The sequence below is a fragment of the Dama dama genome, chromosome 29, assembly GCF_033118175.1.
Source record: "Dama dama isolate Ldn47 chromosome 29, ASM3311817v1, whole genome shotgun sequence".
Lineage (NCBI taxonomy): Eukaryota > Metazoa > Chordata > Mammalia > Artiodactyla > Cervidae > Dama > Dama dama.
Window position 1 is genome coordinate 46,647,996 of NC_083709.1, and position 20,345 is coordinate 46,668,340.

Consider the following 20,345-nt stretch of genomic DNA (forward strand, 5'->3'; position numbering starts at 1 on the left):
ATGAGGTTGAAATAAAATAAATCAAATGTGCAAAAAGTAATGAGCTGCCCTCCAACTAATAAAAAAAAAAAAAAGAAAATGCCAGTGATGAATAGTTTTAAAATAACAATAAGTCAAATAGTAACGCTCTCTTCAGTGTATTTTAATAATAAATGTACAAATTTTACAATTAAAAAAAAAAAGTAATGAGCTGCTTTTAGGGAATGATTGAGAAAGTAATGTAATCTACAATATTTAATTATATTGTATAATCAAATAAGCCCAGGCCCGTATTTTTGAAACATTTGTATAATTCTGTGCTAATATTACTATAGATATGTGTCTTTATGGAGAAAATTCTTAGAGAACCAACTCAAGATATTAAGATACAGGAGTGAAAGAATTGATTATATTCCATGGCCTTTTATTTTAATGCCTTCTACTTCCCCCACCCCCAAAAAGCCTGTACTCTTATAATGCTTACTGTGTACCAGGCACTATTCTAGGCCTTTTAAGTCTCATCTAAGTCTTAGAATAAATAAATAAAAGTAAAATGCCAACTTAAAAAAAGAATATATTAGCCAAGATACGGACATTTAGTAAGTAAAAATCATATTTAGGCTTCCTGTGACTTTTCAGTCTAACAGGCACTTGCCAGAATTGCTGATAATACAAATGCCATTGGGTTTCTATTTTTAACAGTGATCAGTGTCTTAGTATAGTGATCAAGGTCTTAGTATTCATTCACATCAGGATCCCTAAAATAAAAGTACTGAGACAGAAGTATATGTGTTGAACAGTTTTTAAACATGAGAATGCTGAATCTAGGAGCATTGAAGTGGAAATCTGAGTAGTTCAAGGAGCCAAGGAGTGACTAACAGGCAGGGATACCAGGTGAAGGTAAAAATGAAGAATAAGAGACTGAGGAAAGAGTTGGATTGGGAATGATAGTCACCTTAATTTTTCTGATGAAGTGTATCTCCTTATTCTCGACAACTACAATTCTATGCCTATGTTATAGTATAAATCTATATTTTTAATTCTGTCTTTCCCTGCTAAGTTAGGCTTCCTTCTAGAGCTGATCTAAGCATAATTTTTAAAATCTTCATTAGGTTGTGCTTATATCATTATTTAGGAGGCCATATTTAGGTTTCCTTTTCCATTTTGAGGTGCATGTTGATACTTTTTGCCATGTCTATGTTTTAGGCTCAGGAGTTGTGTTGAAATTTTTTATATGTTTTAAATTGATTTCTGACAGTTATATTTTATGAGACCAGGTGACTTAGGGCAGTGGGTGTATAAAACTCTGGTATGATCAAGTTTGCCCTCTATATAGCTTGTTGTTTTTTAGTCATTTCCAGCTCTGTGACACTATGGACTGTGTAGCCTGCAAGGCTTCTCTGTCCATTGGTTTCCCAGGTAAGAATACTGGAGTGGGTTGCCCTGGAGCAAAAACAGATTACCAAATAAAGGCTATGTGGTTTTATAGTATTCCATTCTCCATTTTAAAAGCAATAGTTAATGAACAGTAGCAGTTAGTTTTTATTGATGAATACAGGAAACTTTGTATTCATATTGTTCCATTGAGGACAAAGATGTTAAGTAATAGTGAATATGCAAATCTTATAACCCTAATTAAAGGAATGTTCTGAAACCAGTCAAATACAGATTACATCCCTGCAGAAAGTCTAAAGAAATGCAGTATTATACCATAAAAAGAACACAGCTTTGAAGTGAGACATATGTAGTACATATAGGTGCTTCAGTGCATATTAGTTATAAGTTCTCTGTTAATTTATTTATCTGCTTATAGCCTGTTTATTTCTCTGTGAAAAATGAACTAATACTTGCCTTGCTGTAGTTTCACAAAAATTAATGGAATAGCAAATGCATGATACCTTGCATGGTGCCTGGCACATGGTAGGAATCAGTAGGTAACTATGATTTTTAAGAGGTTAGAATTATATAATGGAAAGAGCATGAACTTTGGAGTTAAGAGTCCCTGGCTGTGGGGATTACTTATTATAGTGTAACACTTAAGTAAATTAAGTAACATTTTGATCTTCATTTATCCCACTTTAAAATTGAGGTTTTGCTTACCTTGGAAGGTTGTTTTCAGAACTAACTGAGATAATTTATTTATCACCTTACTAAGTGTCTGACACATAGTAAGTGCTCAATAAATGTTAGTTTCCTTACTACCATTCCTAGGTCATGTTGTGAAACTCTTTGTTAAATTGTGTAAATTATTTAAATTCTTTGTCAGTGTTTTCCTCATTATAAAGTGGACTCAGAATTGTAAACAGTTACCTGCCTCCCTTTTCCTACCCCCAGCCTGAACCTTTCTGATGAAGAGTAGGATTCTTATACTTAAGGATCTTAACTTGTATACAAAATGAATAATGGGATTTTTGTTATCAGTAATTCCCAATCTAGTAAGGAAGAGAAACATGTAAACAGATAATTGTAACACTGTATAGTAGGTGTTACATTAATTGATACATGTACAAAGTTGAGTGGTAACATAGAGAACATCAGAACAAGAAGAATTAAAATGAAGGAGTAAGTTAATAAAATAAATTGAAGAAGGTTAAAAAATAACATTTTGTTTAAACTCTTAACACAATGTATCTAAGGCAGATGAAAGCCACTAACATGTGTTGATAATTTACCCTGTGCCTAATAGTAGTCTAAACTCTTAGCATGCTTTAACTTGTATAATACTCACAAAGTTGGTGATATTATTATCCCTGTTTTAGTGAAGCTGCACAAGGAAATAAAATAATTTGCTCAAGGTCTTGCAGCTTGTAAGTGGTTAGAGCTGAAATTCCAATCCAGGTAGTTTAGTTCCAAAACTCAATTCTTAAAACTACTACCCAATACTACTTCCAGTTTCTTAATAACATTTAAGTTATCTAAATGACATGATGAAAAGAGGTACCCAGTAACCACCTCAGCTGCTTAATTTATTCACATAGAGTGGTTGTTAGAGTTAATTGAGAATTTATTACCTACGTTTAGTGTCTCTGTGGCAACAATATCAAATTGATTGGAAATATCAAAAATGTCCTCTTGTGCTTACAAATAAGTAAATACAAAATCAAATTATTTTTAAAAAACTAGTTAGAGGAGTTCTGAGGGGTGGGGAATAGGAATGAGGAAGAATTTCATTTTCTTCAAACTGTCTTAAGTCAGCAAGCAATTAAATCTTTTCCTATAAACTTTCGATAATAGTAAAGGTAGCGTGTCTCAGAGGAGAGACATTTTGGTGTTCAGATTCATCAGTCCACTTGAGAGTTACCTATTGCCCCCAGTTTAGAAATCAGTTATTAGCTGTTTTATATAGTATGATAGTGCTGTCATGTCCAGCTCTTTGTGGTCCCCAGGGACTGTAGCCTGCCAGGCTCCTCTGTCCATGGGATTTTCAAGGCAAGAAGACTGGAGTGGGTAACCACTTCCTACTCCAGGGGATCTTCCAGACCCAGGGATTGAACCCACGTCCCTTGCATCTCCTGCATTGGCAGGTGGATTCTTTAGCAGTAGCACCACCTAGGAATCACTTCTTGGATATTGCTAAAGCAGCCCACCCACTTACCTATTTTTGTATAAATTTAGTTCTAATATTTGTACTGTGTGAGCACATAAGCAAATAAGAGTAATGAGAAAAGAAAATAGATGTTAGGTTCTTAAATTTAATTAAAGGCAAAAGTCAGTAGCAGGTTGTTACCTATTAGAACGAAACACTAAAACCCTTGTGAATCTCAGCAGTTGAAAATTTGCAGTAGTTCAAGTGTGGTATACTTGGATTCTATTGAGTCAAAGTTAGAAATGATTCAAATTACAGTTCTGTGATCTGATTTAAAAAATACAAAAGAAAATACAGTTATATTGTAAACTAGAATGTGCTTATGACTGGAATAAAATGCTGCAATCAAATTGATTGTTTTCATGCAAAATCATCATATCTATTAAGAAAATATTTAGAAAAGAATGATAGGGATTATGTAGTATAGCAATTTTCTCTTTTGAAAAAATAGTAGTTTTTAAACTGATTTTAGCATACAAATGATTGTGAGCTAAAATTAACTTTAATTTTTTTATCCCCTTACATTGTAAAGTTTTGGAGGGCAAGGTTTCCATTTTATAATTCTTTGTTGTCCCCATAAATTGTACTGTATCTCGTGTTTGTTAAATAAATAATTTATTAATTGATTTTCCAATTATAAATGGGGGAAAAACATTTACTTTAATATGTTCCTTACTAAAATAAGATAGAGGCTGTATGTATGCATGTATTTCTTTAGCAGATTATATATACTTTATGCTATAAACTGAAATTCTTTAAGACTATGGATTTATTTTTCCCTGTGGTTTCTGATTGCACAAATGATGAGGTGCACTTTAAAGGGAAATGTTTACCTTGTTTTAAAACTGGTTGTTGAATACTGCCAACAGCAGCCCATTAGGTGAGTGCAGAGCTAAAGAGATAGAAGGAAAATCTTGTTTCCTAAGCTACTGAGAGGATTTTCACGTTAGGTTGAATAAAGACCATAGTCTTCAGAGTATAGTTCTGTGCAAGTTCCTGACTACAGAAGTCGTTGTTAAAGGTAAGGTTTTTTTTCCCTTATGTAACCTCATTTTAAGTTGTGAGTTATATTTTAACTAAGCAGTAGTAATATGACTTTTTATTTTCCAAACCTTATTGTAATAAATTCTGGTACCGTGCAACACATTAGAGATTATATAATAGTTTGGCTTTTATATAAAGAAAACACCATTTGTTAATATGTCTGTTATGGGTAGTTATAGTTTGATGTTTGCTTTGGCTGGGGCTTGTTTTGATTCATCATTTTTATTTGACTCACTAGAAGCCATCTGTTGGTTATAATTTAACTTTCAAGGTTCTATGTAATTTGCTTTTTGTTAATGAAATGCTATAAACAGCATTATGAAGCTTTTCTCTTTTAATCTTGAAAGGAAAAAAATCCATATCTAAAAAAGCAATCACAAAGAAGAGGAAAACTGTCACAAAGTCACCTACTGTACCAGAATTTCAGGTAAATGTTTCAATTTTGTCTCAAAGTTTTTTAGTTTAATTTTTTTGTATTGGTATTTCCATTGTTCCTCAAGAGACTGGCCAAGTTCCGCCGTAAGACACGATACTTCAATGAAATATTTCCTACTATGGCTTTTTCCCTGCAAGTGCAGACATAGCCATGATTTAATCTGCTAGTATTTCAGAAATTTTTACCTCTCTTTTTGTCTCTTGATATTAAAAAAATCTGTGGTTTTTTTACGCTATGCTATCTTATGGAAGGGGTTTAATAGAAATACGTTAAACTGTTAACTACAGTATAGCATGTAGTGTATGTGTGTATATATATATACACACATATATATACACACACGTATATATAAATGTGTGAATGAAAGTCTTCCAAGAACAAACTCTAGTTTGTACATGCTGATATTGCCTAGGTAATCTATTTTAATTTATTTGGGCACTGTAGAAATGATAGATTTATTAACTTAAAAAACAGGTTTTTTTCTTAACAGTTATATATGACCTTCAGAGAGAATATTAACTGAATGGTTTTTAAACATTTCTGCAAAAAGAAAAAAGTACTTTTATGTTCTGCTGTATGATTATGTGAAGAGTTTTCTGTTTGAAGCTGATACTGGAATAAGCAGAGAAGTTTACCTTAATTAAATAATACTTTTATATTCTACTTTATATAAAAGATGAGTTTTCTACAACAAATGACTCTCTAAAAATTTTCTTGTAGTAGTGTGTCCTATCTATTTCTGGTTTAGGTTGTATAACTAACAGTTCCAAAAAATATAAGTGATGTTAAAATGAATTTCTGCGAGTATAACAAAGAAGAAAATAAAGGAGTAATAACTGAAAATATTGGTAATATGTAATATGAGTTTAGCAATTACATATATCCAAAAATGTAGACACATCTACATTTTTTTAAGTAAAATTTCTATTTTGGAAGTGTTTTTTTTTAATGGAAGTTACTAATTGGTCAAATTTAATACTTTTAAATGAACAATAAAGAAAATAGACATGTTTTTCTCTTAGTATTTTAGAATATTTTTAATGACATCCTTAGGATGAATAATTTCTACAGAATCCTTTTATATAAAGTAACCCTGGTTCCAGCATATTCAGTAAAACGAAAAAAAAAGTATTTACTGTTTATTCAGAGACCTTTCTACCATTGCTTATGTGCCTTATTTAATGCTACAATAGTATATGGTTATTCATTCTTCTGCTGATTTTGTGCTTCTCCCACTTATTTTTTTTTCCTTAATACCCCGAAGTATTCATCCTGGGAATATGAATCTCAAGACAAATCTGGTCCATTGTTGATATTTGCCTTCATGCCTATATTAAATGAATGATTTTTATATGTAGTAACACTGCATAAAGTATTGTTTTTCTTTAATTAAAGGTGGTACTCATTAATGAGGCATGAAAATTAATTTAGGATATTACATGGCCAGCATTTCTTTTTTAAGGTAACACAGTTAAAATAGAAATTTTAAGAGTGTGTCAAATATAGTAAAGGTAATGTTATTTCATAAAACTTTGGTTTGCATTGTGTGTGTGTACTGACATCCAGTGTAAAATGTATTTTTGACCATGAGTTCTGGGCAAAAAAGTATGAAAAACATTGTCTTAAGTGATGCTTTTAGTTAGTTACTGACCATTTGCTTACCATTCAGAAACTGAAGGTCAAAAGTACATGTTTTGCTGAATTGGACTGTTTAAAATAAACAACGTCCTCTTCCTGGTTCTTAAGGTGTTCTGGAAAGAGGGCAGGGCTGTGTGTTGGCGGGGGGAGGGGCTAGGGATGGGGAATAGACTTATGAGAACAGGGGTTCTTATGCCTAATTTATAATTTAAATACCATGGTAGTATTGAGAAAGAAAATTGACAGCCGTCTCCCAAGATATAGGCCATTTGCTTCAAATAAGCAAAGAATAGGAGATAATATTAGTCACTAGTAAAGTTTTTTGTTACATGCAGAACTTATAGTTTTGCCTCTCAAAATAATTCTGTGATAGTTTCTTCAATTATTTGAAAGTCTCCCACATGTAAGAAGACTGGTTATTATAAAACAAAGAAGTGAATTTATTTCATTCTCAAAAAGCTTTAACAATATGACATTTAGCACTTCAGAAACATATTCAGGGATTAAATTGCATGAAGTTGTTTTGTTTTGTTTTGTTTTGTTTTGTTTTGTTTTTAAGGTTCTGGTGAATTGAAAAAGTAAACCCTGTCTTTGACCTCAGATACTTTTTAATTTGATAGTTGTTGATTTTTTTTTTAGCTAGATGAAATATGTAAGCCTGTTTGCTTCAGGAAGAATCCATGTTTATTCATATAAACAAGTGATACCTGTACTTCAGGACAAGGCAATAATCATCCCACCCCTATTTAAAGTATACACTGTAAGCAGTCAAAGGCTTGTTGTATTTATATTTGTGTGTATATTATAATGAGACTGACCATATCTGTACCAGTTTTTCCCAGGAGTTATATCAGTGGTTCTCAAATGTTCAGTGGCATAAAAAGAAACTTATACTTTTATTAAAAATGAAAAATCCTGGGTTTCATCCTCTAATCGTCCATCCTTGATTCAGAGGGTCTAGATAAATATTACTAATCTGGATAGTGCTTAAGCATGTGGATTCTGGAACCAGGCTACTTGGGTTAGAATGCCACCTTAGCACTAATTCTGTAACTTAACTGCTCAAAGCTTCGAATTTCTCATGTGTACAGTGGAGTAATAATAATAGTTCCCACCTCATAAGGTTGTTGTTAGGATTAAGTGATAGGACTTAATGTTTTATTATCTTATTTTTCAAACAAGGATGTCAGATGCTTCAGACAGTACTGTACTTATGAGTAGGAAAATCAATTAATTATTGGTTTAAAGGCATCTATTACTGACCTTTACCACTTTCCCCAGCAACTTAAGATCTTGGAATAAGTCTCAGATTTGGTCAGATTTCATCATTAAGCCTACAAGTATTTGAAAAGTGAAAAACCAAGTAGTATTATTTGCATCATTATATTAGGGGGAAAAACCTGTGCTTAGCTCTTCTTACTATAGTGCTATCGAGAGTTATACATTTGGCATATAGGGGAAGTTGCCATGTTTTTGCTTAGCAATAGTTGCAAAAAGTCAGGAAATATTTTTAGTCTTCAGCATGTGGGTGATTTAAGCTTTTGTGTCAGATTTAACAATTTTACTGATTACTTTGTTAAATTGACTAGATTATTTTTTTGTTTTTCTGTATCAGTACAGAAAACTGTAGTTTTTTTAGTATAAGGAAGACTGTTAGGTTGAAAAGTAAATATTGATTTTCTTAATAAAGTTAGCTTTTACCAAGAATATTAATATGTTTAATATTTGAAAGAGAAGTCTAATATTATGTGAATTTTCTTTCTGTGCACAGTTATAACAGAGTCATAGAAAATATTCCTAAAATGTAGTTTGTCAAGTCTCAATAAGATACAGTTTTAAAATAATTTAAGAGCCTTAGTTACCATGACTCTGCTTTTTATTGGTAACAGAAATCTTCCATGTCATGTGTGCTTGCTCCTATCCATGTGTGTGATTTAGTCTAAAGGCTTCTTTGCAGAGGAAATCCAGAATCCAGGTGTTGACTAAGATTTATATAGAAGTATTGTTTTTTAGCATAAGCATAAACTCACTGATCCTTAACATACCTCTGAAAAAAACTCTGTTGCTCCATTTAACCAATGGAGAAACTAAGGGGTATGAGATAAAATACTATCCTCAATGTGACAATTTGGGATCAAAATTAAAATTAGAATTTTCTGCCTCACAGAGTTAAGGACCTTTTGATTATATTGTTATTTTGAATTGCTGCCTCTCATAATGAGTATTTTCAGCTTCAGCTTTTTGTTTCACTTTTAACATCATGTAATTTTACTTCCCCCTGAAATTTTTTTCCATTTTTATATATTGTGCCTTGAGAGAAACACCAGTTTTTACTCATATAGTGGTATAAGAATGTTTTGATTTATTAATCAGACTTGTCATGTTGCACATGATACCTTTATTTGCAGGTTTTGAAGTAGTCATTATTGCTGATATGATCATAAGAAGTGAGAAGGAATGTTCCTGTCCTAATAGTTTTAACAGATGTCAATATAATCTTAGTTTAAATATAATATAGATTTTGAATTTACACCATGCATTTATTGTTTTGCTTATAATTTTATAATAAATTATTGGAATGTTTTATTAGAATGGTAGTGAACATGATCCATTTTATTTGGACCTATTCATTTTGACTTCTCTGCATTTCCCTTTGCTTTTTAATGTAATTTACCATATTTTACTTTTGTATGTTATCTTACTTATGTTCTTTTTGGAACAAATAAAGTAAATATCTCTCAAACCTATTAAATTTATACCCGAAGGACATAATATGTAGCTTAAAATAGTGATTTACTTTGTAATTTTTCTGAGATGTGATTATGGAGTTCTTTTGATCTCCACAGGACCTCCCCTTCTCCACCATGTTATACACTTATTTCTATAGACTATATACACACATTTTCTGCTTCTTGAGTTGGAGAGAGGGCCTTTTAATATTTACATTTAATAGATATAAAAGCTTAGATATAAATTAATTCCTAAAACTATAATGTGGTGCTCAGTCGTTCAGTCCTGTCCGACTCTTTGCGACCCCATGGACTGTAGCCCACCAGGCTCCTCTGTCCATGGGATTTTACAGACAGTGCTGAAGTGGGTTGCCATTCCCTTCTCCAGGGGATCTTCCCCACCCAGGAATAGTACCTGCATCTCTTATGGCTCCTGCACTGGCAGGCGAATTCTTTACTACTTGCGCCACCTGTGACGCTCGTAACTATAATACACGTTCAAATTATTGTTAGTTTTTTTTTTTAATTTATTTTATTTTGCTTAGAACCCTTAAAGAAAATGATGTAAGAGGAAGAGGAGTCCTAGGTTCCATGGTATCCCTCTATGAGTGTGTCATCTTTGGTCACTTCATCTCTGTTAAACTAGCTTGTGAATTGGAGATACCCCTCTTTAACCTTGGCCAAGGTTTGGACCATATTACTTTTTTTTTCCTTTTGGTCCCTTTCAGCTCTAAGATTTATGATTTTGTGACTCTGTCACGAATTGCACCAAGTGAAAGATTAATTTGAGGGAGAGTTTAACAGCCTTGAAGAGGTTCTTCCTGGGAGATAAAACTCTTCTTGTTAACCTCTGCAATATGACTGAAAACCTTCTCTTTGAGTGTTGGCAGTGTGTCCTGCTGCTGTGGAGCTTTCTTTCACCCTTGGAGGCACTTAGCCCTAGATTTTCTTTCCCCCAAATTTAAGGTAATGAGGAGGTCTTAATAACGTGCTTTTGCTTTGTTCAAAAAAATTCATGTTCTCCTTATTAAAGTGAACTTTTTTTATTGGATTGATTTTGTTTTTAAAAGCATCATTTGAAATTAAGTTGAATTTAAAACCCGCACACACAAAAAAAAGCCACACACACACACACCTTACTTTGTAAAGAGAAGAGTGTATAAATGACAGAATTGACATAATTATTTTTCCCTTAAAATGTAACCTCAAAATGATAATTATGACATAAATAATTATTTTTCCCTCAAAATATAACCTCAAAATGATAAGTAACAAATTTAGAATAATGTTCCCATACAAGAATTTTCTAATACCTTGACTCTATATTTGGAGTATATATATTACATATTTATGTAGAGGGAGATATATATTAGTACTTAAAGAGTATAAATTGTTAGGTAGGTATTAAGTCACTTTAAAATAAGTTCAAAGTAAATATTGCTAAAAATATTTTAACCCTCAATTCAATAAAATTTATGTTTGAATCATGGCATTTAAGGAACGTTTATGTATTAACATTGAACATTTGTGCTTTTAATTCAGTATTCCATCCCCTATTTAAAGATAAATCTTTTAAAATTTTATACTCGTTTAGCTCCATACTACCAAATGTTTCTGTGACCATGCAGATTTGTAATTCATAATCATTTAGTACATAATTGCCCAAAAATGTGAGATTTGCAGCCCATACCTGGGAACTTGTTACAAATGTAGAATCCTAGGTCCCACCTCAGACCTACTAAATCAAAAACCTCATTTTAACAAGATTCCCAAGTGACTACTGCTCATTGACATTTGAGAAGCACTGATTTAATACAGCTTACTAACTAGGAAAGTATTTTTTAAATATATAGCTCTTAAGGTATAGAAATCATTCCTAGTTTGACTTCAAAACTATGTTATCTATTTCCTTAAATGAAATATAAATATTTTCTGATCTCATGACTAATTGCTAGTTAAAAGATCTTAAATTTTTTAGGATGTGTTCAGGTATTGGGGTATATATTTTCATTGTTACTGTAAGTTTCTACAAAGTACAAACAAAATGTACCCTTACTCCATGTATAATGAGACAGCTAAGTGAAAATGCAAGTGAAAATTGCTCTGAGCTTTGCCATATGTACAAATGAGAAATCCATGCCATGTCATTAACTAGTACACCAAGTTCAGTGAAAGGGGTGTAACCATTTGCAAGCTCCATGGCAAATTTGACATGGTAGTCATAATAGCAGATTATACAAGTTTAGTTCCCATTGAGTACTTACTAGAAACCTGGTGTATGGCCAACATGGTTCTGATAGAAGTTGAAGACATTATCTAGTTCTAAAGTCACTTACGTAATTAGCCACTTCACTACTTAACCATCAGCATTTCTTCCATAATTCTAGATTTGGCAAATGAAAATGTGTATAATGTGTCAGCAGCAATATCCTACTATTAAGTTGTTATACTGATGTTTTCTACTCTGAAATTGTTAATTTGGGTTACTTAAATACATGTTTTCCTTGCTTTGTCAGTTCTGTGAGTTTGAAATTATGTAGATGTTTCTAATCATTGTTAATACTAAGTATAATTTATATTATCTGTGATAATTCTTTCTTAGTCTTTGAGGTTGAACCATATTGTCTTTTTTGTAGATCAAAGGCATATCAACATTTCATATGGTTCAATTTAAAGTGTGGAGGCTCCTAGTCTCCCATTTTTGTCACATAGTAGTCACTAGGAATGATCTTGTTGTAATCCTCTTTTGCTTTGTTGTTTTTGTTCATTTTCTTTTAAAAGAAAATATGCCTTTTAGGAAAACAGTGCCCTTACTGTTTATGAATTTAAAAAACATGAAACTAATAAAAAATTGATGAATTAATAGCTTTATAAGTATAGTATTTTTCATTTATACAGTATATACATTATAAGACTTTCATTAAATCTAAAACTTTTCCCCTGTGTGTGATTGCAGTTCTGTTTTAGAAATCTTCTATTTCTTTTTCACAACAGATTTTTAAAAATATAAGCTTAAATTATTTTAGGAAAAAAGTTGAATATTATCAAACTGATTGAAACATTCAGTATAATTTTACAAGAACTAAAATGTAGTTGCTAATATTTTTGTTATGTTGCTGATGCTTCACTGTTTAAATATTTAGCAGTTAAGCCAAACTTGTTTGATTATTAATTAATAATTAAAGACCAATTGTTTTGACCATTTGCCAATATTACCAAAGTGAAATAAAGTGAACCACACAGTTATGAAAGGCAATAGATGCTATCTTTGGATCTGGTTTTATTAAAGACTACTAAGATCATATAAAGAATGTACACTTAATTTCATTAACTTCTTTCAATATATTCATATAGTTGGAGCCCCTCTTTATTAGCAGTCCCAACAGCAATGATACAATTTGTTAAGTTATATAGTTAGCAACCAAAGCAGAAGTAAAACAATAGTTCTCCAGGGGTGCATTTATTCACCTGCTCGGAGACTGCTTGATGAAACATTTCATAAAGGTGATCCAGTAACTTGTGAAATCTAGGGTGAGTTTCCAGATCTTTGTCATTCTGGGCTGAAAGTTAAGAATGTTTAAAAAAAAAAAAAAAAAAACAAAACCTGAATTATAAAGCAAAGTGAAAGATGGGGATTTGGGATGAAACCACCAATGTTGAAATTTCAGCTAATTTTATACTAAGCCTGAAGTTCATACATCATAACAAGTAAATATCTTTTAAAATATCAAACTGTGGAGCTTTCTTTGCATTTTACTGTTACAAAGAAAAATAATTGTGAATTCAATGTGTGTTAAAACAACTTCTGTTACCACATTTTGGGTGTTTTATATTATGTGTTATCAAGCTGTGTTTTTGTGTTTTATTTTAGCTTATTTGCACTAATCTTGATGAACTCAGGGAATTAATCACAAAAATCGAGAATGAACTCAAAGATCTGGAAAACAATAGAAAAAAATCGGTAGGTGTTGCTCCAAAAGTTCTATCTATTATTGTCAGCATTAAAATTTATTCCTGCTTTTTCTAAAGCCTTTTTAAATCTTGTTGTCCTGAATTACATATAAATTTGCTTGAAAAATAGAAAGATGTTTATTTTATTTTTCCTATGTGGTCTAGTTTTCACTTTTAATAGACAAACTTGGTGCTGGGGCAAGTAAATTAATTTTGTTTGCCTGGTTTATATCAGGTTTAGTTTTATGTATTTCCCAATATACTGGTTGGTTGTTTTCTGACTGGTAGTTTTGGGGTAGTGTTTACCTTACAAATATTCTTAATTAATAATTATATGCTTTTAATGGATTAGCTCTGACATAAATAACATGTAAATTATTTAATCTTGCCCCAGATGTTTTTGATACATGCTTAACAGTATATCTTAAGAACCTTTAGCATCTAAAGGTCTTCTTTTAACTTTCACTATACTAAATTCACAATTAATCTTTACCTTCGCTTTTAACTATTCTTGAGAGAATACAGTATAAAGGGCTTTATTTTTATTCACCCAGCACTTGGTAAAACACTCAGTTATGTTATATATTAAATCAGTAATACCCATTTAACTGACACTTATAGTTCTATTATATCATAGATTTGAAACACACCAATAAATAAATGGAGAAGGCTTTAAGCATTGAAAAAAAAATCAGTCACTATTTTTAAAAATCCCTTTATTTTATGCCTCAGGAATGTCATGAAACCACATTTAGGAATTTGTTCAGAACCTGTTAATCTAGAATTGTGTATGATAATAAGGTTAGAGGTACAGCAAGCTTTATTCATATCAGCAGATTTGTAATACTTATTTTATATGTTGTTCAGAAAGGACATATTGGTAGCACTCTGAAGGAAGGAAATTAAAGTACTCTGAGATCATTTAATACAGAGGTAAAACAGCCTTAAGCATTTCAGAAGTCTCTCACATGATACTCCTGAGACTATTGGCTATAATCTAAGAGATGAGATAATATAAGGATAGCCATCAAATGCATTAAGAAAGCATCATGTTCAATACACTTTGTGTAAAATATATAATCTGAGAATGCAGAAAACTTTTAGAATTATTTCCATTAAAAATGGTTTAGATCATTATAAGACTGTGAGAGGTTATCTGTTTTGTTTTGCTTTGTTTTGTTTTGAATATGTCAGCAATCTCTTGGTGTGGAATGAACCCTACGTGTTGTTTTAAAACAACCTCTGTGATACATTTCTCAAACTATATTAAAATATTTTTTCCTCAACCAGTGTTTTTTTAATGTATTTTATGTGTATGTTTTTAAAGGATTGATTCTATTATTTAATAGGAAAAAAAATCTTTTAATCAGGATATTTAGTTTTTTTGCAGAAGCCATTTATTTTTAGTGACTTGTCCATACTTCATGACTCTAAACAGAATTCTGTTAGGTAAATTTGTTATTTGTTTTTTATTAACTGCAGTTGAACAATAACATTCATCTTAATTTGTTCTCATATTATAAATTAGGATTTTGTTTTTAATGGATAGTTCAAAGCATAATAGGCTTATGTGCTTACTTGTGGTATGTAGTGTCAGACAAAAAGACTTTTCCAAGCATCCTAGCGTTTTTCTGTAAGCCATCCACCTCATTTCCATTGGTAGTATAAGGGATTAGCATATTGCCTTCCTTCACAGAAGTAATTATAAGAGTAAAAGAAAATATAAATTACAAATATTTGACTCTATAGTACTTGGGGGTATGTTTATCAGAAAATTTTAGCTTATGTATGGGTTTTAATTGTTTAGATTTTGTGTCTCTAAATTTTTGACTTGTCCATAACCCTTAGTATTTGCATATTAGTTTTAAAATATGTTTTCTGCTCCTCAAGAATAGAAATTCTTTGAACTTTACTTATTGGGAATAATTGAGATTACCAGTATACAGGCTACTTGCCCTAAAATAAACTGACTAAAAAATTGTTTTCATGAATAACTTACCTTAATCAATGAAATGGCCAGGAATGAAGGAATAGTAAAAGTTTGCATCTCAGTGTCATTCCTTATTTTTTACAAAAGCTGATACTGAGTGTGGTAAACTTTATTGAACTTTTATGTTGGTATTGAATACTAGTTTGTCATCATTTGGGAGTAGAGGTTCCACTTGACTGAATTTTCTAAAAAACCTAGACGTTTAGTACTAAAATCCTTACTTTAATCATTTAATGAAAAAGATTTCCCTGCCTCCTGGTACTATACTGAACATAATTGAACCCTTTCTTGATAACTCAAGGATCATTATGGATATCCATAATTGTACTCATACCCTAAAACTCTATTGATGTCAGTAAATCTTATTAAACATTCACAGATAGGCCTTTAGGTTATATATTTTGAAGGTTTTTGTTTCTTTGCTTGCTTTTGTTCTGTCTCTTCATTGTCAGTCTGTCATTTCTTGTGTGTGTCCATTTACTTGCCCTACCTCATACACTGTCGGTTGCAAAGCAAGTAGCCATATTGTCAAAATTGGGCTCATGGTAAGGACCTGAGAGATTTTATTAATAATGAAATGTATGAACTTGGTGATAGTGATAACCATTTTGTTTATTCCTTGCATAGTGAGCTTCCTTCACCATTGCCAGACAAATGAAGTTATTAATATTGTTCTTCTTAAGAGGATATCACTGTGAAAAATAATGTCAAAATAGCTCTGTTCATCATCAACTTTCATATCCATAATAATGGCTTCAATAACAAAGAAGATGTATATTCCCTATAAACTTTTGGTTGTCATAAATGTCATTACTAAAGATAGAAATTACATATGTGATAGAGGGTTTTTAACATGGATTCATTTAAACACCTGGTTGTTTGGGGAAGCTTCTCTACAGGGCATTTCAAAATGTTTTTCTTACCAAAGCAACAAGGAAGAATTACCCCATTTCCTCATCCAGGTCAGCGTTCCATCAAAAAAGCTTTCTTAATCTCTTGGAGGTTTTGCCATGAACTGCCCATTGTACTGGAAGAGTTAGTCTTTTAAAATCTGGATTGTTTACTCATTACTGCAGGACAGTTAATTCTTTTAAAATCTGGATTGTTTACTCATTACTGCAGGACAGTTAATTCTACTTAGATTTATAGTGTGAAGAGAGAAATAAATGATTTAATTTTCTTGAGTTTACTTTAGTTCACTTGATCCCATTACTTCATTTAAAGGTTTATTCAAAGAGGAATCAATATCCTTTACATCTTCCAGTGCCATACCAATTACCCACCTGAGTTTTGTTTAAAGTGAGACATCTGACAGAGATAAATAGAATTATATAGTTTGACAAAATCCTTTTAATTTTCGTCTGTCTCATCATTATTTAGATTATAGGGGTTTTTTTTAGTGCTCTAAAGAAGACATCATGATATTTTATTGTTTTTATCTTTGTGAGTTTAATCACGAGATAAAAGTTGTACTTTGGAAATGTATTTGTTTTCCAGAAAGATAGTTTTACACCTAAGATATTGATAAATTTTCCTGATCCTATTATATTTGAAATTTATTAAATGTTTTTGCTGTATAAATAATCAAACTTGATAGATTTTTGTAAGACTAATACAGAAATGGTTATTCTGTTTCTTAATTTTTCATGTGACCCTTTTCTCTCATATTTGCATAATTTCCTTATGTTTTATATTATTGCTTAGATCTTAAAAGAGTTTTCAGTCTTTTTGATAATGAAAAGTCAGTTTAGAGATGGGGTATATGGAAAAGTGAACATTTGGCAGAAAACAAAAAGATGTAAGAAAAGAAACCTTGTCTGGACTACAACATGATAAATGATAGTCATCAATATAGATAAACTAAAATTTAAAATATAATACCATATCTTTCTAATACACCTTTTAGCAGTTAACTACCTCAGCACCGAGCAGGTTTTAAGACTTCAGATATTTCCAGATTTCACATTCAGTATGTAATAAAAGCTATAAAACTGTTCTCTTTGGTCCTGTAGTCCTAGTTAGTATTTAACTTTTATCCTCCCCATTTTGCACACTACTCCCCTATCCCCCCAAAAGTAATTTACACAATATTATGTTCAATGTCTCTCTCATAGTAGAGAGAGCAATAATGTTAACAGTGATATGTCATAAGGCTGATAAAATATTTGTAGATCATTGTTACTATATGGAAGTATTTGTGAAATTGTTAACTTTTAAAAACATCCAAAAATACACACGCAACAATTACAGCATGTCAAAAGGCATAGTTTTTTTGTAAGACATGTTTTAAGAGAATTAGAAAGAAATTACAAGTCATGAATAAAATTAATCTTTTACTATGTCCTTGAAATAATTTAAATTCATAATAATAGGACTTCTCTTAACCCAAGGCTATGCATTAATAGATCAAACATTAGAGAAATCAGAAGCTTAGATCAAAGATGATTACACCCTAGTTTTTGTCAGAGTTTTGTACAAGCCAGTGGTTATCAATGAGGAATGATTTTGCACCCCCGCTATGAGACTTTGGCAATGTCTGAAGATATATTTGATTGACAGAGTTGAAGAGGTGGTACTGGCACTTAATGGATAGAGGCCAGTAGTGCTACTAAAAATATTCTACATTGTATAATCTTACAATGCACATGATAGCCCCCCACAACAAAGAATTATCTGGCCTCAAGTGTCACGCAGAGATTGCAGCAACATCTAAATTATCCTTAAATAAGTTTTTTATGATTACATCATTATGTATCTTATTTTCTTATTCTAGATCTTTTGATAAAGGTTAACAGAACTGAAAAAAACTCAGGTGTAGGGGGAAAGATGCTTTGCTATTAAATAGTTATATTTAAAGCTTTCAAAAAATTAAAATAACCTTTTAGAAATCCTGTATAATAAATAAATTCCTTTACCTGTCATATTCTAGTCTTATTCATTAGGCACATACTTCCTCATTGTGGTCTTGTACTGTACATAACACCAAGGAACTTGGTAGATACTCAGAGACTGGAAGTCTTTATCCTCAAGGAATTCACTTTAGAGCTTAAGCTTTTTCTTCCCAATCCTGAGGATAAATCTTTAATCAGGATTGGTTGGGTTGACTCCTGTTCTTTTTATAAAAGACTTGATCTTTGATTTTCAAGCCATTTTTAAATTCAGGAGTCACTACTTCTAGACACTTGCTTCACTCACTTAATGACATGTTTATGTATTATTTGGGAGTAAGGGTAGAAGGGTAGATAACATATGGACTTTATGAAGAATCAGATATTAACTGACATACTCAAAATAGTAGTAAGGAAGGAGAACTAGATGATGGGAAACATGAACCAGAACAATAACTGGCTAGTAAGACAAAGCTTCAATTGACTGTAGTCACCAAATCATCTGAGAATGCATTATCTTCATTTATCTCTGGTAGGTCTCATTTTGGGGCCTTTTTTTTTTTTTTTTTTTTTTTTTTTGACATTTAATAACCACTCTGCTCAACTGAGAACTGGATATTAACTCCTATTAATAGTGCTTACTGTTTCCACTTACTGGAATTTGGTGTAGTCTGTATCCCATCAGGGAAGCTTTCTTAAAAGTAATATTTGAACCTGTTTTCTCCCAATGAAAGTTCCAATTAAAAAGGGAAAGTGTTTTATATTTTTTATATCAGCCAGAGAATTAATACTGCATGTTCTCAGCATGGAGTGAACTTCAAGGAAGAATTGAACTAGGTGACAGATCCTTCTATAGTTAGAGCTTCATATTGCAGCTTTTATAATTTGCCTTAAACTGTTTTGAATTACATATCATACACACTTACTCAAATATAAGTAAGTTTAAATGCCAAATATTTTTCAAAGCCCCAAGTAAATTTTTATTATTTTCTATTTAATTTATATATTTCTATTTAACTCTACTGCCTTTCACTGACAAGAGTTCTGACAAATTGAATTTAAATCCATGAGGTGCTTGAGACCAAAAAATGAACTTCACATCATTCTGTTTATTTATATTACAGAAGAAATCAAAATCTTTTGAAAGTCCCCAAAATTTAAAGCTGGAATAGTTTAATACCTTTTGTGAACTAGGGAAGAATATTATCCAAACAATAGAGAAGATTAAACACTAATAAAACTTCCCTACCATCTTATTATACTCTATAGATATGAAGGTAAAAGTGATACACTATATATTAAAGGAAAATTAATCCAGATCTACCAAAGAATAAAAATGAGTCTAAATAGAAGGACAGAGTCCACATATGGATCTCTAGCACTTTAAAATAGAAAAAGAAAATATATATGTATATCTCCTTGTACAGAACCAGTTTCTTTTAATGAAGATACAATGCTAACTAGTTGTAGTAAGTGCTGTTAATTAGGACAAAAGTATTTTAAGGCAGATTTAATTGCATGAAATACTGATAGACAATTTAAAAAACAAAGAAGATTTTAGGGTCCAAAATTAACAGTAATCAATAACCACTTAGTATAGGAATATAGGTTATAGCCCTGTAATCCCTAGCGTCACTGCTTTAAAATATGAAACGTGGCTTGTTCATAATGATGAACAAGTCAGTAAGAGTTAAATTATATTCATTGTGTGCTCAGAAAATCTGGAAGACATGTATTTTAGGAATGTTTTTTTCAATTTTTAAAAATCTTTTCAGCTAAGTAGAAAATCTCAGCTAAGAAATTTACTTCTGTGGTTTGAATACTTACTGTGGACCTACTGTGTGCTGGGTATTGTAATTGAGCCTGAGAAGGCAAAAATAAGTAGAATACTGACCCTGCTTTTAGTATATCCCCAGTCTTAATTTCACTTACATGGAACTTTTTATGCTCTGATGTTAACCAATGTAGCATTACTTAGTGATTCAGATTGTGCTGTGAATTGCTTGAGAACCCACTTTTCTTATAACTGGTATAGATTTGATTAAATGTTATTAACCTCTTTGCTACCACCAATTTACTAAAAAGGGTCAGATTCAGATACTAC

The 20,345-nt window shown here is 31.4% G+C and overlaps 1 protein-coding gene across 4 annotated transcripts in view; it reads left to right on the plus strand.

Annotated features, from left to right (window-relative positions):
- The window catches only part of BRD10 (bromodomain containing 10), a 107,478-nt gene that overhangs the window by 58,883 nt on the left and 28,250 nt on the right, over positions 1 to 20,345 (plus strand). For 3 of the 4 annotated variants that reach the window (XM_061132436.1, XM_061132433.1, XM_061132435.1), the window contains 2 exons: positions 4,957 to 5,036; positions 13,284 to 13,373. In XM_061132436.1, the coding sequence (XP_060988419.1) occupies positions 4,957 to 5,036; positions 13,284 to 13,373 (170 nt within the window). The remainder of the gene's footprint in view (positions 1 to 4,956; positions 5,037 to 13,283; positions 13,374 to 20,345) is intronic. The other variant, XM_061132434.1, reaches the window with a different exon arrangement.